Source organism: Parambassis ranga, chromosome 19, assembly GCF_900634625.1.
Source record: "Parambassis ranga chromosome 19, fParRan2.1, whole genome shotgun sequence".
Lineage (NCBI taxonomy): Eukaryota > Metazoa > Chordata > Actinopteri > Ambassidae > Parambassis > Parambassis ranga.
In genome coordinates this window covers 17,126,173-17,151,982 of record NC_041039.1, presented here as the reverse complement: position 1 = coordinate 17,151,982, position 25,810 = coordinate 17,126,173, and the positions used below count along the sequence as shown (strand labels likewise).

Genomic DNA, 25,810 nt, shown 5'->3' with positions numbered 1-25,810 from the left:
CACTGACACATTAATGCACACTTAACCATATTTATGCAGATGAATTTTATCAGATTCCGGAAAGAGTTCCAACCCTTCACAATAGCTCAAGTTACTGAACACTTCAGCTCTATGAATTTCCATGTTGCAGTGCATCACAGCTAACCAAATACATGGCCTGTCGCTGCCGATATGGCCCACATTCAAGGGATAAAACCTCGCTGAGCCAACATGAGTGTTTGTCCACTTCAGCTGAATATTATTGATCTGGATTTTCACCATCTTCTTTGTTGTTTGCGAAAAATGACTGAATCCTGACTTGAGTTTACGTTCAGGGGGCCACAGCCGTGCACCTGTCAATCAGAGGATGCAACAGCTATTTTTCTGTTCCAATCATCAGATACCACAGTGGTCCTAAATTGGATTAATTTACCAATTATTCAGAGTATTTGCTTTTGTCTGCCTGGTGCACCAGATGGGTGGGTTGCTCACTTTTGGGAGTAATTCACTTGATGACATTACACCAGGCAGGCCCAATCAATCACAGAAAATTGATTTGAAGTTTTTAATCACCCAGCTCTATCGTATCAGCCATCTCCTCCATGAATTCTGCAAAGCTCCATTAGAATCTGCAGTTTCAGACAGCTGTCTGGCTTGCTGGCCCACACCTGGCCCATCTGTAGTCCCAGTTAGCTGACTGGCAGTCCCAGGCAGATCAAAGAAGTGGGGACGGGGAGAGCTGTCAGTCAGCCCACTGCTGCAGATTCCTGCAGGCTTCCCCTGACAGCTGCTTGTCACGCCTCTGATCTTCTGTCTGCCTGCTGGCTGCAGGGAGGGAGGAAGGGGGGTGGGAGGGCGCAAGTTTTGGGTAGTGGGCGTCAAGAAGTAGATGGCAAGGCTTGTTTAGAAAGTTGTTTGTCGACTTTTAGGGAAAGCTAGGCCTAGAATTTAACAAGAGTGCACTTAGCCAGTGTAGTATCGGAGGTCACGACACCTCTTAGAGAAGTTCTGTTGACAGAACGCCTCAGCATTGTCCTCATGTAAACATTATTCACTATAAATTGATAGAGATGGTCTATTGCTTTTGTCCATCTCTCTCTGGGGTTAATGAGTCTAAATTAGCATCAGTTGGAGGAACACGGATGAGATCATTAGAGGCCTGCCAAAAGCATGCAGGGAAAAGGAACCTCCTAATCAGGTTTTACACTCTGACTAAACACACATGCAGGGATAATCTAGAAGATTGATTCCCCGTTTGGATAATAAAGATGCACAATGAATCATGATGTAAATCGCTGAGGATATCAGGAGGAGAAAAGTAGAGAGGCTTTTTCCCTGTCTGAGCCAGCGTGCGAGTTTGTCCACTCTGCAAAGAGTTTGGGGAAAAAGACTCTGATTGAACAACGAGTAATTGGTTTCTAATGAACACGCTGGGAGGAGGGAAAGTGGGACAGTGAAAGAGGAAACACAATAGATGACTAATTACCTTCATAATTACCTCCAGGCCCTTGGTAAATGAAGGGGGGTCAGAGTTCATTTAAGAGGTAGCTCATGAGGATTTTGTCTCTGCCCTTGACAGGACCGGACCATGCATCGAGTGGTCTCCAGTGAGCCATGTCCCGAACTTAACTGTCCAGAGTCGGAGCAGATCACTGTGAGTGGCAGATGCTGTAAAGTCTGCAGAGGTATGGAGGAAGCACTACCCTGTGCTTCATCACTAATTACTAATGTGACTTTTATTATAATAGGTTTTGTGTGTGCACTAAGAAATTGTTTGTAGCAGTCGAGAAAGTATATTTTGTCCTTATATGGCAGTGAAAAGGTACGGGCTGTGATACTACAGTGTAGCCTTTCCACTGGAACTGACTGCCTTCATCACGCCTCTTCCCTTCCCCCCTCTGGGTTTCAACCTTTCCTGCTCGATGCCTCCTGCAGGTCATGACTTCTGCTCAGAGGGCCACGGCTGCATGGAGCACTCCGACTGTGTGAACCTTGAGGCAGGAGACTGCTGTGTGTGTAAAGATGGCTTCCGCCCGCTGCGAGATGATAATGCATACTGTGAAGGTAAAATATTGCTTTTATTAACAAACCCTGATGTTTAGCTGAAGCTTATTTGCCCAAGAGTGGGTGTGTGGTTGGATTTTGTGAGTGGGTTGCATTAAAAATAGCATTGATGGACATTGCATTTTTAGGGTTATATATTCATGTTGAAGAATTTAGAGCATTCCATCTTTTATCAAATACACATACAGTATAGATTTATTTATTAATTCATACGTTCATATATTTTGTTTGGAATTTGAAGTAGTATAACTTTTTTTTTTAACGTTTTTTTATATTTATAATTAGTTTCCCTGCTTCTGACATACCCACATAATGCCAGCTATGTCTTTTCCTTTATTCTTGTCAAGGTCATCTAACAGTCAGAGTAGATGTCACAGCTTATTTTTCAGCTTTTCAGTGTTTACTGGTATTCATTTTAGAGCTTTATAAAATAGTTGTCCACAGACTTGCCTCAGGCTTGAGGTAGATAATCCAGCACAATAAACCCAAGAGTGAGGAGGTCAGGGTTTTGAAATTTCAGTAGTTTTTATTTTTATAAATGCATCCAATTTATCTGTACTGATGAAAAAATGTTGGCTGCTTTACTTCGTTTGATCAAGTATACCTAAAAGTTGGAATAATTTGTAACATTTTCTAAATATGCATGAAAACACTTTACTGAATTTATGCTTTTATCACATAATCCTTTTGTGATGGGAGACTGTAATCCTCTCATTATTTGTATCCACAATAATGACTGTGTTTGGAGGGAGTTTGTCTTCTCAGTCAGTAGATTAATTTGTGATATTTACACATACTGAGGGTCTTTATGCTTGCATGTATTCAGGATCACTCCGATGGGCATGCCATCTATTATTAGTGAGGCTGCTCATTACTGATTGCACGCTAAGCTCAGACGTGTCTAACCATGTGTCACACAGTGTGGTTAATTTGATCAGCACTGCATGTTTTATAAAGTCACATAAAGGTGTTTGTTATTGTCGTTTGGACGCCTCACCCAAAGGAAAGACATCACATATACCTTACTGAAAAGGTCATTGATGCTGAAGCTATGAAAACAAAAGTTCACATGTAATTGAAGCTGAATTTCTCATCTGCCATCTTCTATCCTGCAGTAAAATATGTAGTAAACAGCATGTTGTAACTGCAGCCCCTTTGCATCTCTGGTATTAATGAGCAAACATCGCATCAAAGTTATTCAGATTCTCCTTCTTTTGACCCTGACAGCTGCCCTGTCAATATACAGCCTTCTTGATCTTCTTTTTTTAGTGTGTGTGTTTTTTTTAAAACATCTGTTAGTGTCTGCATGCGTTGGCCTATTTTGTTATCTACAGTCCACACACTCTCTGTAATATATTTTCTGTCACCTTCATCAAGATGAGACTCAAGTGTCAATCAATCAGCAGAGCTTTTTGTTACTGTAACCAAGGTCCTAAATGAAAGAGTAATCGTTCACAGCTTCAGCACATCTCGCTGTAATTTACAGATATGAGCAGTTGTTCAGTCAATTAGTCCAGACACTATCAGTACAGATACTATCTGACATAAGTTAATAGGAAGTGATGGTATGGGTTGTAGGTTGTAGTCGAATGGGAACTGCAGGCCTCATTCACTATAACTCTGTGTGAACGTGCTCTTCATTCACAGACTAGTAGAATGTAATTGATAAAAAAGTAATCTCACTCATTCCCACTCACAGTCTGTGTTTTAGTAGAGCTATGTGGTACTAGTAGTCATTTCAGTTGTTTCTATTGTATATTAGAAATAATATTTGTTTTCCAAGAGTTTAAATCAACTGGACTCAAGGATTGTTTTTGAAGACGTTTTGAAGCCACTTGGGGGAGTGACTATGACCTGGATGAATGAGAGCATCCACATAAATAATAATCTTAGAAAACTTTATTCAACTGCATTTTAATTATTCAAAAAGATTTTTGTCTTTTAAGAATATGTTTTTCAGACAAACCCTTAGTGTTTACAGAAAAGCATGCATTCCTACAACACTACCCATGTCAAACATTCGCCTGCCCAGTTTCAGATAAACAGTTACGATTGATACGATAGGTTTTCTGTCAGCTAGAACTGGCTGGTAAAAGGAGGGATCCCAGACCCATTTAACAGCATGAACAGAAAAGGCTGCCCAGGATAACTCGGCATGATATAAGTAACCACTGAAAGCAGCTACTTAAAAATGCTGCTTGTGTGCTAATACCAGACAGCGACTTGAAGCAATAAAAATAAACACAGTGGCACAAAGTCAAAGAACCAAAACAACTGAGGGCTGCTGGTCGGGAGTCCTGTGTCAGATTTGTCCACTTTGGCCTCTGCAACCTCCTGTCACACTGCTTACTCAACCTCACCTATAAGGACGGAGGGCTGCATCACCCTGCATATTAAAAACTGATGTGAACAGCAGCTGAATTATAACAGGACTCCGAGGCCTAACCAAGCCAAGAAAATTCTCTATGCTATTCTATCTTGATCCAGAAATACGAGACAATGTTTAGCATTATTAGGTCCCTCACTAGACACTTGTTACTGGACAACCTGGTCCTAGACCACACTGCTCGATTGTCATAAGTAAATGAGGATAGATCTGCCCAGACGTTCTGTAGTCTGTGTCAATATTTGCCTGGATACTAATCCAATAAAAAGTTGGCTTTGACAATGTTAAGTAGAAACGAGTGTAGAACAACGAGTGTAGAACAACCACCTGAAAACACGCACAATATTTTTTTGTGCAGCCAGGTTGTTTTTACTGTCTCGTATGTATTTTCCAAACTCCCCCAACGTGTTCGGCTCCTCATTGTTATAGGAATCAGCTTAGGGCAACCCATCTGATTACCAGTGTGAAAGTAAGTACAAGCAGACAGACTTGTGCCTCCAACATCAACACTTCAGGCCCAGACTATTCATCTCAAGAGCAGCCTGAACCGCGCTATGAAATTGGATGGCAGTGTTTGTGGTGAGCTTTTGCATCAGACACTGCACTGAGAAACCTGAAATTGACTCAATTTACTGATGGAGTTCTCTCAAAAGCAATTGATTTTTTGTCTGTCTCTGTAACTCACTTACTTGGCTATATGATTGTGTGTGTGTGTGTGTGTGTGAGAGTGTGTCCTGTGTGGAAAATAAAAGAAGCCCTGCCAAAACATTAAGGGTCCTGCGGTTGGATGAGAGAATGTTTGTGTTCATATGATAGATACACCATTTTGTGGCTGAAAAGAGAGGTTCAGAAGGATGAGTGAAGTCTCTCAGTTTTAGATGAGTTTCAGTACAGTGGTGCCTGTAAGATGAGATGAGAAGCAACTCAGAGGCAATTTTGTGTATTGAACACAGCAGGGAAAACATAAAGGTAGCTGAACATACATTACGTTTTAAGCACACACACACACACACACACACACAGACACACCTTTTGGGGGGTTGTCAGACATAAAGACAAACATCACAAAACCCAGAGATCGGTACTAGCTCTTTAAAACACTCCTAGGTCAGAGATGGGCTCAAAATAGCCGATGAGATCACTTCTGTGTAAATTTTTCATAGAAACAGCAGTAGGGAAAACTCAAGGGGATACTAGCCCTGCCGTTGTGCAAGCCTGTGTGTGTGTGTGTGTTTGAGTTCCCCAACAGAAAAGGAGCCCAGTTTTCTTTCCATCCTATTCTCACAGTGCAGTCGGGCTGAAGGCCTATTTTGCTACATGCATGCGTGTGTTTAGGACTGAATTAGACAGAGGGGCGAGTGGTGGAGAAGTGACAGACTGTGTGATTGTCTCTAAATTGAACAATCAGTATAGTTCAACGTGTTGAGATAATACCATAATTCATCTCAGCATTGTAGAGGACTGCAGACAGAGAGACATCGCCCATTGTTGTCTGGTTTTACCAAATGCCCCACTTTAAAACTTCCCTCAAAAAAGGCCTGCATGGAGAGTTTGGAACGTTGTTATATTCAAGAAACTGAAAGAGGCAAAGTATGCACCAGGATTTTATTTTGATGCTAACATATTCTAGAATGGTTACACACTTCACTTAATTTTTAAAAGAATATTAATAAAGTAAATCACACTTGGCAACAACAGATGCCACAAAGTGGCACATTGGAGCAAATATGTTTTGTTCTAATGAATTAATCTGTTAATTAGTTAATTGATGAAGAAATTGCAGCATAGACCAGAGCCAGAAGATGGAACATATTGGGCAAATATCATTAATTGTGTAATTTGTCCAGTAACTATGATTTTAAAGGGTAATTGATTAAAAAACTGCTTGCTCCCAGTGTGTGTCATCACATATTTACTCTAGTGGGTAAGCACACTGTGTCTGAGCGCAGACCTGTCCGATTGCTGCTGCTGTCTTTTAAATGTCACAAGGTGGCAGCAGGCTAATTGGCACCGACTGAAGAGCGCGGCCCGCTCCAAAACCCAATCACTGCCGGGATGAGCCCTGAGCCTCTGGCGCTCCCCACCTGCAAGGGTCTTGACCCCCCTACACACTCGGATGAAATGCTCACATGAACACACAGGGAAACATAAACACGCTCTGACTGGTTGTGTGCGCTTACCTCTGTAACCCTGCTGAAATGTCATCCAAAACAGACAATCCCACCTTCATGACAGTCCCTTCCAGTGTAAACAACAGTATCTGAGCACTGCTTCACCAGTATCCTTCAAATGCCACATGGGAGAACTGTCTGCTCTTTTCCAGATGGGATCACACTTAATTCATTTACTGCTCCGTACTATACAGGGTGCAAGTCAGTCATTCCAATTCATAGCTGGATGATTCACCTGTATAATTGGAAATGCATGATATTGGATTTCTGTGGAATTTAGTAGTAAATGCAAACACATTTTCCCACAGAAATATCAAGTTGTGTTATTATATTTTTAGTGACATAAGTCTTGTCCCATACACACTTGGTAACTTCACCTGTTAATTATTAGTATTTCTAATCACTTATTTGTTATAATTAATGGTTCATTTTAATGCCAAGAGACTTCACATTAATAACAGGGTGCAAAATGCAACAAAAAGTGCCATGATGTTAGGAGCTTGGTAAAGCCCATGACCTCTGATTTTACATGGACAAAAGTCTTGTCACATTTTCATGACTCAACCAATCACATGTTAGAGCTTCACCTGTGACAAATGATCTAAACACATTCTCAGGTGTGTTTAAAAGGACCACTAGAATACTAGACCTTCATATGAAGAGCAAACTGAGCCAAAGATTCACCCACAGAACAAACTGCTGATCATCAAGAGCCTGAAGACCGAGTCCGCTGCTGAGGTGGCAGAAATCTTTAATGTATCTAAGCAGCAAGTGAATAGGATACGAAAAAGATTTGAAGAAACTGATGATGTTCAGATGTTTAGGCCTGGACACCAGAAAGTCATGCATGCACAAGAACAGTTAGTCGCTAATGTAGATTAATTTAATTAGCTTATCTTGTTCTGGACAGATCAATAAAGATTTGTGTCTTACCAGTAGGCAGGTGGCAAACAGATGACCCTAATATGCTTTACATTAAAATGCATACAAGAAATGAGACATTACAATAATAAAAACCTAAAACAATCTTAACTAAGAGAACAAACATGTGGCAAAACACACATCCCAGAACAAAGTGTGAGCTTGTCACCGGCTGTTCAAAGAGCTCTGAGAGCTGTTATTGCTCCTTGTTACTGATTGTTTAGCCCTCTGGCCTGCAGGCTGCGAACAGTGCGAGGAATGATGGATGATGATGCTCCATCGATTGACGCGTGCTTGAAAATGTTTCCCAGATTAATGAGAGCCAAGATGGAGAGCAATACCCCCCCTCTGTTCACGTCTGTTGCACATCAACAAGGCTTTTGTACATGAACGTCACATGGCTTCGGTTGAGTCACACCAAATGGAAGCATGTTGGTGCACATTTAATTACGTATAGACTCACACCAGCGCACACTTCAAAGGCTGCTGGATGCTACTAATTGGATGCTCATATGGAAATGGCCGTATGTGGTTGAAAATAGGAGATTGTAGGGATCATGTGCACTGACAAGAATAAAACGGTAGATGTTCACACACTTTCCCTCAGTTTTACTAGCAATCACACCACACACACACACACACACACACACACACACAAAGCTTCTGTGTCTTTTTCTTATGTGATGTTCATTCTGAGTGTTTACAGTGATTGATCACAGAGTGCCTGGTATTTAGAAACCGTCTCCACTCAGAATGATTTTTACTCGTGCTGCCTCCAAATGGGATTCTCTCCACTCAGTCATCTTAATTGGATCCTACTTCTTTCCCAAATTGACAGTGACGTTTTGCATATTTGTTTTGGGTCTATTTGAGCCTATTTATTTAGGGGTGTTTGTCCAATTTGGCAACCTAAAAAGATACAAAAAAGAGTTTTCTGTTATCTCTACTTTCGTGTTTAGGTAATGGCCCAGAAAAGGAAGTTATTCAATTGCGGAGAAACTCATTTCAAGGATTCTTTTGTCATTGTGATTTTTTTTTGTTTGAAGGTGGAAAATAATAATTCTCCCTACAGATTGCAGCTGTTGTAGAGCCAGTAGATTAAAAAACCACCGTACTCCTTTGTTGTTGAGAAACCTGAGTGTTTTCGGTGTAAAACAGCTTCTTGGAATGTTTTTTTTTCTAGACACACTCAGTCATACAGCGTGCTCACCAGCCTTAAAGCTGAAAGAGAAAGTCGACCTGAGCTGTGACAGAAATAGTCGACGAAGAGACAAATCACTGACACTCTACTTACTTGGGTGAATAATCATTTAATTTCACTGTTTTCAGTGTATTAAAGTGCAACTTTTGACCCAGCTTTTTAATATTAGATTGTTGGTAGCGTGCATGAATCAACAATATTTCCCTTCTTTCATTCAGCTGCCCGACAAATCACCTTGTTCATCTAATCTGTCCTCAACAAGCTTCACATTATAATGCCACATTCAGACTTTCAGGCTACTGACAGGGACAGACGACAGTCACACACATCCAACAGCCATACACCATCCACTGATAAAAGTTATTAAACTTTTTGCTGTTTCCCATGGCCATTTTCAATCAGCAAGCATTTGTACCATTAAAAACTAAGAGAAGCCATTGAAGCAAATCAGATGTCTGAAGAGGAGGAAGAGGAGTAACTGTGTTTTGTTACTAAAAGGTAGCTTGACTGGGTACAAGATGGATTCCCATAGTCTGTTAGCACTGCCACACTTCAGAGTTTAACCCCACTTTATGCCTCTAATCGGTTGTTTTTAGTAAAAAGCAGCCAATGAGCCAAGTGAATTCTACTGTGGCTCAGTCCAAAAAAACAGTAAATAAATAAAATGTCATTGGCTTCTGCACCTTTCAGACTCCAACTTTACCTATGCCTATGCCTACCTAACTTTACAATGTTTGATCCAGGGATGCTCCCCTGAACCAAATAAGGCAACCTGTAACATGCTCAGCTCCTGACACCTTTCTCCACCCACGAGGAACTGAGGCCCACAGTGGAGATAATTTACGGAGTGGGACACTGTTTACCCGGCAGGGACAGCTCCTTGTCTCACCGCTCTTTTCCTCTGACTGCTATATCAGGCCACGAGGGAACAGGCTGCTGAGGGATATCAGACAATGTTTTGGCAAGGCCTGCTCCCGCTGCCATTTATTGAAAACCATCTGCTTGAGTAAGTGAGCTGGTTAGGGAAGGAAAAAAGAGAGAGAGAGAGAGAGATAAAGAAAATGAGTGAGAGAGACAGGCCGCTGGTGGAATGGCACAGATTTGGGTGTCTTTGTGGGACGTCCAAAGGCAATGGCAGTGTTATCTCTCTACTCCCAGACCTTGGTGTACTGCAGTACGAGTCAGAGATAGCGAGGATGGCTCCTATTAGCAACAACACGCGATGTGAGAGGAGAGGGATAAGCTGCTATTTCCTATTTACATGGAACATTTCTAGAAGTGGGAATATTAAAATGTCACCACAACAACATTTTGGGACAGAATGTGTCACTGTGTATTTAAAACCTACATTTTTCACTCATTTTTTTGTTGATTAACTTATACAGCTCCAAGTCAGGAATATATTGAATATATGTTTTTAACATGTTTTAGAGATATGATTATTGCAGAGATAAGGGTTTATGTTATTGCTGGAAACAGTTCCTGCAGTTATAGATTTGATTTAAACAGCGTCACGTTGTTTTTTTTTAAACTTCTTTGCTCTGTACAGTAAATGAAGTATGCTGCACCCCCTCATTGTGCTGTTGCTGCCTGACAGCAGGAACGAATAGATTATGCATAGGAAGTATGTTTTTTTTGCCCAAATAATGCAAAGTTATTCACCCTCCTCTGATGTGACTATGATTGATTCAGTGCTTATGCAGGAATGTACAAAGTTAGAAAAAAAAAAAGCAGAACCGTTTTCAGGCCATCCATCGTCATGTGGCAACAGATTGACCCCGAGCACTCCATTCAGCGATGAAGACCGCCTCTGACTCTTGGCCAGCTTTCTTCGCTTGGCGCGTCACGCGTGTCCATGTGACAGGCCAATCAAGAAAATGGAGTGCACTAATGGAGATGGAGGTGGTTGCCCCCCCCCATGCGCTCACGCTGTGCCCCTCATCATCTCACCTCCTAACATATTGTTTTAACAAACGTAACTGCTGTCACCAGGGGCGGGATGGATAGTTATGCTTAATAGGCTCTACATCAAAGCTGGCCAATCAGGAAACAGGAAAGCTGTCACCTAGGATGTCTACTCAAGGTTACAACTGCGGATAGTCTTCATTTGTTCTCCCTGTTCCTTCGGGAGTGTTAAAACCTTTTTTCTGCCATCTAAAACCTCTTTCTCTATCTGGTTTGTTCACACTTTTCACCACTTTTTCCTCACACTGGCTCATTCTGTATCTTTCTATGTTTAATCCACTAGTCGGCCTTTCCTTCCCACCGCCCTCCACGCTCTCTTCTGTCATTTACTCTCCCCATCTGTCCATCTCCCCATTTCTGCCTAGCTCCACAGTACAGCTCATTATGACTCTGCCTTTGTCTCTAATCCAGTTCTTCACTTACTGTCTGCCTTTCCCTCTTCTCTCCATTCCTTTCTACCCTCTCCACATCTCTCTGTTTATTTCTCTCATTCAAAGCTTGTAAGGGTTTAATTAGCCTCCATTCATTTAGTGAAGGACACATGTACTTTCATAGGTGGTCGGCGATTGTCTGGCTAATTCATTTATCCGTGAAGCTTCTGAATAGCTGAAGGCAGCATGTATTGATGGAACTGTGAAAGGAAGAAGACCAAGGAAATGTGAATGCCACAGTTGTAGGCAGGTGTTGAGCTCTTTGCTTGCGGGGTGGTGGGCAGCGTTCTACCCAAGGACACGCGAGCCGAGTGAATGCCAATGCAAATCTATTGAAATTCAATTTCAAGTGCTCTTCGCAAAAGCATCTGGCACAGAACATATTCAGAGGTGAATGTCCTCTTGCACTCTTACAGACACTGAATACAGTGAATGAATAATAAAGTGGTAATGTCAAGGACTATGGAACTTGTCTCTCAAAAAGGGCCTACATTTGACCTGCACTATCAATGGGAATAAATCTGGGGAGCGTGTTACATGGCCGGGTTTGTTCAGTTTGACTTGTATTTGCATTGAATTGCATTTGATTGCATCACATTATCAGGATTATTTTGTTTACCCTGGCAGTGTTGTGCGTCTTCTGTCTGAAGGTTTGGCATGCAGTTTTAGAACCCAGGAATAGCTGTTGCTAAGGCAACAGCTAATATGGATCCAAATATGGAATCATAAGAGTGAGAAGGCAAAACAAAAGACAATCTATTAAATGATATTCTTAAAGCGACACTATGGTGCAGGAAGCATCCAAAACAGAAGCGCAGGCGCACGCATTGGTTTATGAAGTTGTTGAGGTAGCATGAGGAAAGGCCACCACCTGTCACTCAAAGCATTTATGCTATAAATTATACAGAAGATTTAAGCCTGGGAAAATCAAGAAACAGTTTCCTACTGCAGGCTGTAAATATTTATTTGGACATTTTAATGTATGGTAAACAGTACATTCTAATCTGGAGCCGGGCTGAACTTCACTTCACTTGAGAAGCTGCTGTTTTCACATTCTTCATTCCTCAGCTCTGAGGTTTGCTGCTGTAGGGGCAAAGCTAGCTATTGCGAACACAGTGTAAGGCTAAATTAATGGAATATCAATGGAAAAACACAGACTTTCACCCAGGCCACTGGGTTAATGTCATCAGGAATGTTTCTTTTTGTTCACACACTGTTTGTTTTAGGTGACCCAATGATGTGTTGATGAAGTATACAAGAGGTGGCCTCATCAGGTCAGGTTACAGTGCATGTTCTGGACATCTCGTTGGCTCTTGAGGGCTCTACTAGTCATTAATTTAGCTCTTACAACAACTGATAACACATTGCATATGCTAAATGCTTTATGTTGTCTGGCAAGGTATGTCGCTCATACATGCCGAGTACAGAGCTGTAGCTATATAAGTGAAAACACTTAACTTTTTTGGTGTTTCATTTATCAAAATGACAGAGAAGCAAAAACAAACATACAAAGAATATATTCAGACATAACAGCATCACAGAGTGAAGGATAACACCATAAATGTGAAGACAAAAACCTGTCTGTGGGATATATTCAAGTTTTAAAATCCTCTAGTATTGAATCTAGTATTGAACAGTCTTGACATGTGGTCCAGTGAGCAGTGGTTTTACCGAGGTTGCTTTATAAATAAAAATGATAGAATGCGCTTCTGTTCTTCTTGCCAGGCTCCTTTTTCACGAGGAGGCAGGCAACAAACACGATTCTGATTCCGATTCTTATTCTGTGTACTGTTTAGTACACAGAATCAGAATCAGAATCGTGTTTGTTGCCATGTAAGTGAAGGGGATTCACATTACTAGGAATTTGCCTTAGTGATTGGTGCATACATAAAAACATATAATTAACATGACATAAGATAAAACTAAGATAAAATTAAGGTAAATAAGGTCAAGTAAACAAGGTAAACTAAAAGTAAGGCTATAAATTGGTATAACAGACATGACATCACAGACATACAGTGAACAGAACATAAAATGAGTGGTGGGTGTGATGGCAAACCCTTATATGAACGAGTGGAACAGTGTAATAATGTAATAGGTACCACATGGATCTGTGAGGTGGTACTAGTACTACACAGTGATGAGTGTGGAATTTATCTCCTGTAATGAAACACAAAGCACAATGATAAACTGCGTTAAGGTGTTTAGGGTAGAGTGAGCAGCACGAGAGTGAAGGATATCCTCACGGTCGCAGCACTGACACCGGTGGTTTATTGCAAGTTTTTCATACAGATTTTGTGCAGATGCATCATATTTAAGAGAACAGAGGTGCTTTTCCTTGCTTGATTAGACCTCTAGTCAGAACTGACATGTACAGACTATCACCGTCATATGTGTACAGAAGCAGTACAGTGCATGTGTTTGTATGCACGGCCTTTTCAAATTGACTTCTCCAGTGGAATAATTCTCACGCTTTAGCATCTATTTACAGCACTTATAACATTTAAAATATGCTCCTGCATGAACCAAAAGACTAGGAGGAAAGTAGCTAAGCCTCTGTGTGGAGTACTTTACTTTTAATAGATTGGAAATCGAGTGGTGCAACCTTAAGTGCTTCAGCGCCCACCTCTCATGGACCTTCTGCATTTCGACCTTTGTCTCCCACCGATGAAGACAAATAGCCCTTTTCCACTAGCTGTGCAGGAGCCTTGGCGACAAACAAGCAGAATAAACTGTGTGAGGTGGTTTCCCAGGACTGAGGAGGCTCCAAATAACAGCGGTTATATAACAGTGCTTTAAATTAGCTTTCATGAGGACAGTATTTTTGTCCAGGCCCTTCAAGGACTGTAGTAATTAAGACAGGTCGACAAAGCATCAGACGTCAGTCCCAGGTGCCATTTCATTGACAGCAATTCACATCTCACCTAGCTTTGTTCTCCTCCTCTCTCCTCAGATATCGATGAGTGCGCTGAAGGGAAGCACTACTGCAGGGAGAACACCATGTGCGTTAACACCCCCGGTTCCTTTATGTGCATCTGCCATACGGGCTACATCAGGATCGATGACTATTCCTGCACAGGTGAGTTCCTCTGCTGGCCTTTTGACAGGCTGGCATCCAGTGAGAGAGGGCTCTGTTTTTATTCTTCTGCAGCCATTTTGTGTAGAGCTTTCACACATGAGCAACATTTTCTTTCTGTTGTCCTTGCATTGGCAAAGAGGGAACCTATGCAGTGTCCAGATTTCAGTTTGATTTAGTCATGTGCTGAAGGACGATATTTGATTTTAAAATGATAAGTTCTACATCCAAGAGATGCTCACTCTTCTAAACACAGAGAGGAAGAGGCAGCTAGACAGTCAGATATAAACATTGTGAGTTATCAATGTCAGAGTGCAGCGTGAGACAGAATGAGGAAGCTGTATCATAGAGAATCTTGTTATGACAGGGAGATGCACTTATCAAGCAATACCTGCAAAACATGCTGTAAACTTCGCCATACGCTACACCTACTCTCTCTTTTTCTGTCAGGTTCCAGATGGCGCCTGGTTAGACACTATAAATCTGTCGCCCTACTATTATGCACGATCTGTTCATTTGATGTGCAGGGAAGAATGTTTGATTTGCTGCTATTGGTTTTTTTCTCTGATTGCCAGCACCTCATTAAAACACACACACACACACACCAATCAATACCCGTTTTACTGCTTAAATATGATTCAGCAAATAACAGTAGAAGAGCTGACAGAAAGTTGTTCAGTCAGTTTTTTCCATTGGGTTTGCATTGTGTAGATTACACAGTGCATCCATCTCCTTGCTTTGTTAAAACTGTTCAGACTCTGTTATTACATATAATTATAACAAAAGCTTTAATGTATTATTTGTTTAGTCCAAAAGGGATTCCAATAGTTGGTGAGACTTATCTTGCCACTTTAAAAACTAGATTAGAGCTCTTTGGCAGCATTAAAGTGTCAGTGGACTCTCAGCTGTTTGTGTGCGCAGTAAGGCGTTCAGATGTACTCTGTGTGTGATAAGGAAGACAGGAAGTCACTGAGAACCTGAGAAACAGCGAGACTGTGAGTGGAGGCGGCAGACCCATTTGTTCCTGATCAAAGTTTAAACCAAAGTCAATTTCAAAAGCAAACCGAATCAATCTGAAAAGATTATGTGGGTGATTCATGGCCTTTGTTCTCTGTCTGTGTTGGGGATGATTGTAGTTCTAGCTCTGCATGGTCGAAACAGCTTCTGCCACAAGATGTTATGCACCGGTTTTATAGTGGAGACATTGACCCCTCTTACATCATCCTGTTTGACCAGTCAGTGTCCAAACAATATCAGTGGAGGGGCATTTTATTTTTTGATGAAGTGAAAGAGGAGAATTTCTGTCTGGCTCCAACAAAGAGCAAAAAGCAAACATTCATCTTTTCAAGGACATGTTGGGAATAGGAAAAAGAATAATGTCAATATGCTGCTGACAGTAAAAAGTAATTGTATGGCTGTTCCTCATGCTTTGTTTTTATAATTATAAGGAATTAATTCAGCAGAACAGTCTCACATTGTTGCTAGATGCGTCACTCATGAGCTACAACTCGTCACCAACAAACTCATATATTGGCCCCAAGCCATAAACATTCAGCATATATGCTTATTAAATTATTAAATCCCATATACTGATTGGTTTATTCATCCACTTACAACAAACTGTTAGTTAAGTATGTCATTGTGTAACACCAACCTGTCCAAGGACTATAGGTGGAAATTAGCATTTTTTTTTGTGAGCGGCCACCATGCGTCTTTCCTTATGACTTTATCTAGGTCAGTGTATTGTTGGCACTGTCCCGGTACTAATAGAACCATGACATATTACATACATACTGTACATACAGTTACAGTCCACACTTATAGCTGCCCTCACCCCCAGCACAATCCTCTCTGTTTTATCCTGTTTATAATGCAAGTAGTGCATAGGGCTGTATGTCATTCTATGTTACATTACTTTGTAAAAATAGCACTATATGTCTATTTATTTTTACACCACAGCATCCTATTTGAAGTGCACTACTGTTGCTAAGTTGCCTGGATTTATCTTTCTTGACATTTTATTGTATTGTTGACTTACCTGCACATGACTAATAAGACTGAACAGAACTGATTGTCTCTAGGTGCTTTACAGAAGCCCAGAGACAAACCCCCAAGCCAGCTATTCAATTATTGGTCTAAATTTGGTCAAAACTTAAAATAAATCTGAATTTTATTTACCTCTGCGACTCTTTTGTTGTTGTTCAGGCACATAGCTGTAGTCTATGTAAGATAAGTTAGTATTTGCACAGGAACTGAATGAAAACCACACAGTGGCATCTGTGTAAAATCCACTGTCAGGATTTATTAGAGTGATAAACTTGTGCAACGCTGAGGCGTATTTTAGTGTCAGGAGCGAAGTAAGCGGCAGAGACTCCCACACATTTGTGTAAAAGGATTGTTGTAAGGTCACTTGTGTATTTTAAATGATAGCTTTTTTACAATCCTGAAACACATCCACACATGGCTTCAATTATGTTCTGAGTCTGCAATCCATCCCATCCATGATGTAATATCTCTGCCCTTCATCTGGAGTGTCACAATGTCATTCACAATTCCTCAGTGATGAGCAGATCTGCCTCATTTCTCAGTTGCAGCTTGTGAAACATGGTGCTAAGTAGCTCCCTGTGTGCATCATCTCCGAAGAGGAGGCAACATGCTGCATTTCCTCTGTGCCTGTAATTAAAAAAGCAATTTGCACCAATGCAAACTAACTCAGCGGCAGCGTAGTGAAGGAGCTGCTGCCGGTGGATTTAGGCCCGCAGCCTCCCTGCCGTGCCATTGGAGTTTGAATTAAAGCTGTAGGACTCAGCAACACACTTTGAAACCTCCCATTTCCTTCTCTGCCCCACTCCCCTGTAGAGTCTTTCTGTGCCCTTGTCAGTGGAAACCTAGAAATAACAGTGGAATGTTAAGAATTTGTGACTTCTGTGTTTTTTTTATGAACAAGCCTCTGGAAGCCATAAAAACTGAGATTGAGGAATAGCTTTTTAAGGCAGAAACAAACGCACATTCATCTATTTTCTTGTGTTCTAGTGATTTATTTAGAGAAAGTAGCCTCCATGCTTGCTCAGTCCTTTTCCATATTATCTCCAGACAGCCACTGCACCCAATGGGATATGACTTTCTTCAGCCTTCTGAGCTGTGGGCAAGTTTTATTGTTTTACTCATTTGTCATTCTTCCACTGTGTTCTCATTCCCAAGATTCACAATGAAGATTAATTCCCCCAAACCCCAGTGGATTAAACTGTGTCACTGTGTTTTATGTAGTTTCCTATTAAAATGCCTTCAAGTTGCTGTAGTGGAATACACATCTATGCGTCCCCTTATAAAAGTCAATTTGTGTGATTAAACCAAGGCTTATGCAGAGGCTTGATGTAATGACTTTTTCCCAGCTTCTGTCAAATTACCGTCATGATCTCCCTGCTGAGTTATTGGACTATGATCACCCACACACCCACGATCTCAGCTCTCCGTACTAGATACTAAGTGCAATCACTACTCTTAACAGCTTCTCACCTAGAAACCTGAATTGTGGCCAAATTAAGTGTCAACAAAGATATTAACTGTGCTGAAATGAAAAAATAATAACCAGTGTTTGAAAACACGGCTCCTACTTTGTGTCGATATGTTGAGTTCAGTGTCACCTCTGTAGTCCCGGTGAAAGTAATTGACAATCCAAACAGAGGCATGCTAAGCTACTAGCTGCAGGAATCTACTGCTTATTAATAGCCGATGAACATCTGCTTGCTTTTGAAAAGCGTCCACAGGGATTGCTGATTCCTCTGAGTTGCCCACAGATGAAATATTACAGCTGTGAAAGGAAACATTAAACGACCCCCCTTCAGTACCTATTGGCATTATACATTCGTATGATATACCACCATCTTTATCATCTGCAGTAGCTTTCACCAATTAACAAATCGCAAACTCAGCAGAAACAATGGTCCGGGTATTGATAGCCATATTTCCACATGCATTATAGTGTTGCATGTGAAACAGCCTGCCCACTAAAGAGGATTAAGTTGACCCTAGCTCATTTCATGGCTCGGTGTTTATGTGCAGAATAGAGTATTACAGGACTGATCCGCAGATTTGAGCCTAGGAAAAGCAGCATGGAGCCCTGGTTGTGTTTCTCCCCAGCTTGTCAGGGGGTCAGTAAGCTCAGACAGAAGTCAGTTTTTTACATCGAGGCCACCTGCAGCGGCAGAGGTGGCAGGTTCACATCCCAGCTGGTGGTAGGCTGGAACATGCGGGCTTCTTGTACTTGTTTAAATGAAATATGTCCAACCAAATGTCCTGATACAGCCCACACTCTGTTCACTGGTGGAGACTTCTGAAAAAGAAACATACCCAACTTTACTTTGCCCCTTCCTTTGACTGGCACTTTATCCTTGATCTTGAAGGTCAAGATTTGTCCTCTTTCTTCTCCTCTGCTCTTCGTCTTTTCCCCAAAGTGCCCAAGGTGCTGCTCGCTCTGTGAGATTAGTGGCTAATCCATGAAAGGTAGCGGATTGGTTGTGCTCTCCGTTTGAATGTTATTAAAGAAGGCTATCCTGAGGTGGGGGTGTGTGTGTGTGTGTGTGTGCGTGCGCACTCGGTGTATATGTTCCCTTGTTCCCAAGGTGTGTATGCAGTCTGTGTGTCTTGTTCTAATCCTGCGATAACCAGACCTGGGCCCCTGAGGTTGAGAAAGCGATGGAGGGATGGGTGGAGAGGGGGAGGAAGAGATGGACAGAGGCCAGAGGTGGAGCAGGGGGTTTGTCAACAACAGAGATCAGAACACATGACTTTCAAGCCGACAGTTCAAAGGGTCTTGCAGGGTCTTTTTTCTTCCTAACATCTGTATGAGGAACAATAGAATCCCAAAGGCAGATCCCAAAGCCTTTCATTTCTGTTGATGGGAGACCGAACTGTGTATTTGGAAATCTAAATGAGTTGTTAAAGACTTTTAAGTGTTTCTCACCAAAACACTTTGTGTGCATCATTGATGTCTAAAGCCCCGATTGGTTATTTGGCACATCCAGATGGTGTCCAGATTGATTTGAGAGAAAACCTGGACAGAAAAGAGCACATGAAATTCACTTTATGCAAATGTGTTTCAACCCACGTCTGTGATTCCATTCAATTTTTACAGATGTGTTTCAGTCCAGGCGCTCTGGCTGTTCAAATCAGATTTCAAAGTGTTTTGGAAGAGCATCACTCGCACAACAACACAACGCCCTCAGATCCAGAGTAATGGAAGTGCTGAGCAGAATCCACTACTGCTGCCAGGGTGTGATGGAGGACACCAACTGAGAGAGGCTTCCATCGCTCAAAAATCCATGTTACTGCAACCCATGCAAATAGGTTCATTGGTGCAGACAATCCTAAGGATTAATGAGGAAAAGATCTAAGAACAAAAACGCTGAATGATTTGTCTTAACACATTTTGACTGCTAAATCTTAATTTAGTTTATCCATTGGCCTGTTCCTCCTTTGTTTACAGTTGTTGTTAACACATTGATGTATTATTAAAGCTGCAGGTCAAACCCTTGGGTAGACAGCACATTCTGCTGCAAAGGTCCTGGTAACAAGAATACTTTAAGTTTCAGAAGATCCTGATTGGTGTCCCACTCATAGCTATAAGTCCTGGTTCACTGAAAATATATTTCCCTGCACACGACATTCTCCTTGCAGATGAAGAAATGTAGCACATTCAATTCTAATGGAAACATTTACACATGCAGGAGATATTCATAGCAGACAAACGAAAGGTGTTTTCTTCCTGACATAAACCGTGCAGGATCATCGTCTGCTCACAGCTGTGATTGTAAAATTCAATTTAAGGTTACATTGTTTGGAGAAAAGAAGCCTGAGGTCAGACCTCACGGAGTGCTGGTGTTTGGCAGAAGGTGGAGGGAGTTTGAGCAGGAGGAGAAACAGCTAGCTAGAGAGAGATCCCTGGTGACAGGCTGTACATAATTGATTGTTTATCTGTCTACAGCCTGAGCAGCAGCAGTCAGTGAGGAAAACCTCTCTCATGCTAACACAGCGCATGCGTTTTAGGGGTTTAGTTGCTCATTACATTAGGATTGGCTTACACTGTGTGCAAGAATATAAAAAGTCTAAATTCCAAAATAACCTAAATTACAAGGAACTGATACTAAAGGTGCGGGCCAGAATGAGAACACACGCATCTAGTGCCTCTGCTGCCCTGTCTGGTCAAACAGACGGTGTTTGCTGCTCTGGCAGATGTGACCTTGGAAAGAAAAAAAACCTCCTCCCTCTCTCCTGTGCTCTTATTACTGTTTTTATATGTACATGAGCAGACTTTAATTCTGCCTAACAGAAAGAAAGTGTGTATGTGTGTGTGATGAACAGAGCAGTGCAGTGGGCCCTCCTAAGTGCCCTTCAATCCGTCTCACACACGCACACATACATCACACCCCTCGATGGAGGAGCTCATCACAATGTCACTTTCAATTTGGATGAGCCCACGGTCTGTTCAGGAGATATAATGGATTGGTTGATGGCAGGGAAATGGATGCTGCGACTCAGGTCCCCTGCAACAAGCATTCAGGTTTCTGATCCCTCGCTCTTCGGGTGCCATCTTTCAGTCCTCAAACCGTGCTGTCTTTCACAACTATATGCATTTAAAATGTCCCAAGTTGTGGGGAAAAATACATATAAGTAGGTGCTTCACTCAAACACACAGTAGCTGTGGTTAAATAATGCTCCAGAGGGCTGCTTAATGTCTTAAAAAAATGTGCAAGCTGGGAGAATTTATTTCTGTCCCCACCCAGCCTTAATGCATCCAAAAAAATCAGTAAAAGAACAAAGAACAGTCCAGAATGTTTCCTCCTGATTAGCATATTACAGTTTTCCAAGAGTCTTAACCTTTTCAGAAAGATTTAATTGACTTCTTGTCCTTTCAGCAGCCTCTGAAAGTTCGGTCTGCACCATAAACAGATGATGATATGAGTTGGCTAACTTTCTAAATGTTTTTATAATGCTACAGTTCGAGCTTTCTTGCCCACAAATGGACATTTTATGATCATATTCTCGTTTGTATCTATTTGGAGGGATGATTAGGAGTAAATGAAGAAGAGAAGAGAGATTCAAGAGGTTAAAGCAAGTCCAGAAAGTTTGCAACACTGAGGCACTTACACAGTACATACCAGAAAGCAATATTTATGTGAATCTCCAAAATACGATGGATGAATATTCTTCTTCTGCGTGCCTCTCAGAGGGATAAAGATCTGCCTTTGTATTCTAGGGCAGAAGAAGGGCATGTATTAAAGTGCTCCACACTTCTTTAGCTCTTTAGTTTAGGTTCAGCATCAAATGAGATTTTCAAAGAGCCTGTTATTACAGGTGGAGTCTGGTTTAGAGCAAAACATTAGAGACATCTCAGTGTGTAAACAAACGTGGATGCCCCAACAGATAAAACCAGAAGAATCCAATAAGTGAGCACAGTTTGGTGGACTGAACTTCAACCCTCACTGCTACAAATATGGCACAGGGGAGTGTTCTTCAACTGTATATTAAATGCCATTTTACATAACATTTCATACATCCCTGGTTGATGCTGCTCCACAGTTACAATAGGTCTTGTTGTACATGTTTCTCCTACACATCATGCAGAAATGGTCCCAGAAGAGAAGGATGTTTGAATGGGCTGGCTGACGATCAGCAAAGGGGTTTCTTACAGTGAGATGGTGTAAATCACCCCGAAGACTGTCGAACCATATACAGTATATAACTATATATGAAGCTTCTGTAACATCATTGTAGCTTTCTGAAGAGAGTCTCTGTAGGAGGCTCAGACTGTCGCCATGTAAGCAGCATCACAGTCTGCCTCAACTTCAAACCCAGGCAAAGAATCGGAGTACAAAGACGGCAGGTTGTGATGTGATTTGGGACCTGCCTGTCATTCGAAGGGCATGTTTTTAAGTACTAATAAAAAAGCCCCCCGGCTGTAAACATGTTTATTTCTGCTGTAAAGTTGGTCATTTTAACATGGGAGTCTATTGGGATTGACTCGCTTTTGAAGCCAGCCCCTAGAGGCTGTGGAGAGAACCGTCACACGTCTGCATGGGCTTCATGTCTCGGCCTATTAGAAGTTGCTGCTCGTGCTAAACATATTACTTTCAGGCTTTTAGTCTTATTTTGCAAAAAAATAAAAAATAAATGGGTGACTGGTAACAGTACATTTTAATTTGATGAACAGATTATTGAACTAGGTCTTGTCCAACACGGTAAATTACTGAAATCATTTGTATTTATTTATGACAAATGAATACAAATCTAATCAAAGCTTCCTCACACATAAAACCAAATTCCCCACTGATACCATTATCACTTTACACTTAGAGCTAATTTGCAGTACTTAATTTCTAAAGAGGCTTATTAATACATTCTCTTATCTTCTATAAAATGAATTACAGCCCATTGTGAATTTCCCAGTTGGCTCTTTTATTTTTGTCTTTTAAAGGTAACAGGATCTGGGCTATGACACTTAAAAAAAATAATTTTATCATCATTAGTAAAATGTTTGCTGTATCTATTATCACTTTCTTTGCGCTTCATGCAACACACAAAATAACTCAGGCTGGTTTGTGTATTTTTACCTCCGGCTTTCATTGTATTGTATGTTGCTCCACATTATTTGCATCCTATCCTAAAGGGTTCCCCACATAGAGCGGAGGAGATTTGTTGGCCAGTTGGATACAGTAAATTATCACCGGCTGTAGCCATTAGTCAAACTTGTCAGTGATTCATAACACACCACATCACTAACTCCACAGTGACGGGAGCTTGAGAGTTCTGGTTCTTAAGGGACATTACCTTAATGCTTGTATAAAAGGTGCAGAAAACATCTCCTGTGGGTACCTAACATGCCGTTTGTTGCCCGTTTACAACGCGACAGCTGAAGACCCTTCAACACATACATTTTAATGTGTAATTGCAAATTAAGGAGTTCATTTTCAGTCATTGTAAAAGCATTGACAGTGGGAATTTTTCTTCCCCCATAACGTGGCGAACAAAGACAACAAATTACAGCTGAACATCGGAGACCCCTTTATGACACATCATGATGGAAGAGGAGTGACTCATCCCCCAGTCAGCTGTTTGTCATGCATGTCTTAATACTAGACTCACAGCTGTCTAACTATCGAGTGAACTCTGATTTTTTTTTTAAATGAAAGTGCAACAAATTAGCAGCTGGCTGCCACCATTTTTTATATTCACAAGGAAAATAAGCTTTTATTTAATAAAGTGTTACGATAGCTGCAGCGGTGTACAGATGTGGTGACGATGTTTATTTTTGTTTATTCATAAAGCTATATAACATAAATGAGACTGACATGTGCTGTGTGCTTTTTTTTTTTAACAGAGCATGATGAGTGCCTCAGCGGACTCCACAACTGCGACGAGAACGCCTTGTGTTTCAACATGGTTGGAGGCCACAGCTGCTCCTGTAAGCCGGGCTACACAGGCAATGGAACAGTCTGCAAAGGTAATCCCTGCCTTTAAACTCTTCTCCTCATAGAGCACTTTAATTAGGATTTTCCATCAGACCAGACCACCTTTTTTTTCTTGCATGGGAACACTTTGCATTGTGCATCATGATCAAAAAGAAAAATCAATCATACAAAATCAGGACTTCACCTCCATATTCAAAGGGTATCCATGTCAAATGTGCACTCTAACAATCTTTGTGTTGAGCTGTGTCTTTCTCTGTTTGCTGTTCTATTTGTAATCTGTGCTCTTACTAGAAAAATTGACCTGACCTCAGCTGGTTAATCAATCCCTTGATTAGAAATCCATTCAGGGTGGAAGTGGTGCAGATTTTGCTCGTCATTGTGAATACCAGATATCCAGCAAAAGCACTGAATACAACAAATAGCTTATTTCGGCAAAAATATCATGATACATATAAAAAAAGACCTTACAGACATGGCATTGGATGCCGTCCACGTCTGTTCAAGTAGTAACAAAACTGATAAATGTCTACTATTTGTATTTTTATGGCCCATATAAATCCACTTTTCACACCACTCTGATTTAATCACATGGCTGCTGGCTGGATGTGAATCAGTCATGGCTTTGTAATTGCATTTAGTGCAGATTTTTTTCAGATTTGAAGGAACTGTTTAACAAACATTAAATTTCAATTAAGATACATAGATCACAGTTTTGGCTATTTTTTTTGTTTTAAAGTAGGCAAACATTTGAGAACAGCCAGCCATTTCTGGTTCCTGGAAGAATGAGTGTGTTCAGAGGGTTTAATAATGAATCAGTTACAAATGACTTTTTCTGTCATTTGACAAAATTGATTCATCGGCTTTAAATTACCCTGGATGTGCCTTTTTCATACCATCAGGGTTTCATCCATTCACTGGCCTGCGAGGTTAGTCGGAAGGCCTGATGGTTGCGTTTTGGAAAACGTGGCCATCTGCACTTTTGTAGCTTGACGCACACTAATCAATAAAAGTCAAGCCTTTTTGCTTCAGTACACAATTGTTGTGCTTCTTAAACAAAATGTGATAGACTGTGCTGTTTCCCTTCACTGGACAGACCTTTTGTTTTCAGCTCATCGTGCGCTTCCCTTTTATTTGTGTGTTTATTACAGTCATTTCCATTTCATTCTGTCAAATCCAGTGACTTCTCCAGTGTTTTGGGGACACATTAACTAACCACCTGCCCATGGATAATGAACATTTTTGAGTTAACCTTGGTTAGGTACATTAATCATGTGAAATAATATCGCACAAGCCTATAATGAATCACATCACCAAATTAGCTCTTATTCTGTATGCAAATACATATGCTGCTGCTGGTCTAATTGCATAGTTAATGCTCGTTAATCTTAGTGAGTAATGGCTTTTCTCCTCTGGTGTATCTCCAGCAATGTGTGACGGATTGTGCCAGAATGGGGGAACCTGTGTTTCACCCAACAACTGTGTTTGCCAGCAAGGGTTTACCGGGAAGAGATGTGAAACCGGTAAGAGCTCTGATCTTACTTTTCTTTAATAAAAAACAAAGGGGTCAAGGAGGACTTTTGTCTGAGGAAGTGGTAATGCAAAGTAGGGGTGACTGGTGTTTTACATTCTTCACATCCATCAGTGAAAGGACAAAAAGGAATAGGAATGGGGATTTCTGTGGAAAGGTATTTAAGATCAAAGTTGTTGCTTTAGTTATCTTGGCATATCTGGGCTCTTGTTTAAAGTGGGAGTGGTGAGTCTTACTTTGTGGAGCTGTCTTTGTTTTGACCTCCGATAAAGCAGCTGATCAGTAAACGCTGACTTGGTTTTTGTGTTCTCACTCGACTGTATTCACTGTGTGTGTGTGTCATAGTGTTTGTTGCAGCGTCTGTGTGTCCACGAGTGCATGTGGGTCTGCACTCCATGGTGAATAATGAGCTTGTACCTATTCCTGTGGCCCGATGGCAGTATGGGAAATTATCCCATATTACAGCTAATATTAGCATATTAGCATCAGCATGATGTTACTCATAGGCTCCACGCCACATCCACATCACAACAGCACAATCTTTTGATGCACAGTATTGTACAAGGCATGGTAGCTTAACTGAGGATCAAGTCAGCCAGTGTTTGTAGCAAAGGGCACATC

At 41.2% G+C, this 25,810-nt stretch overlaps 1 protein-coding gene across 1 annotated transcript in view; it reads left to right on the top strand.

Annotated features, from left to right (window-relative positions):
• The window catches only part of nell2a (neural EGFL like 2a), a 64,066-nt gene that overhangs the window by 18,686 nt on the left and 19,570 nt on the right, over positions 1 to 25,810 (top strand). Inside the window, exons 11-15 of the mRNA XM_028431036.1 lie at positions 1,559 to 1,664; positions 1,915 to 2,043; positions 14,072 to 14,197; positions 23,571 to 23,693; positions 25,086 to 25,181. Of these exons, the coding sequence (XP_028286837.1) occupies positions 1,559 to 1,664; positions 1,915 to 2,043; positions 14,072 to 14,197; positions 23,571 to 23,693; positions 25,086 to 25,181 (580 nt within the window). The remainder of the gene's footprint in view (positions 1 to 1,558; positions 1,665 to 1,914; positions 2,044 to 14,071; positions 14,198 to 23,570; positions 23,694 to 25,085; positions 25,182 to 25,810) is intronic.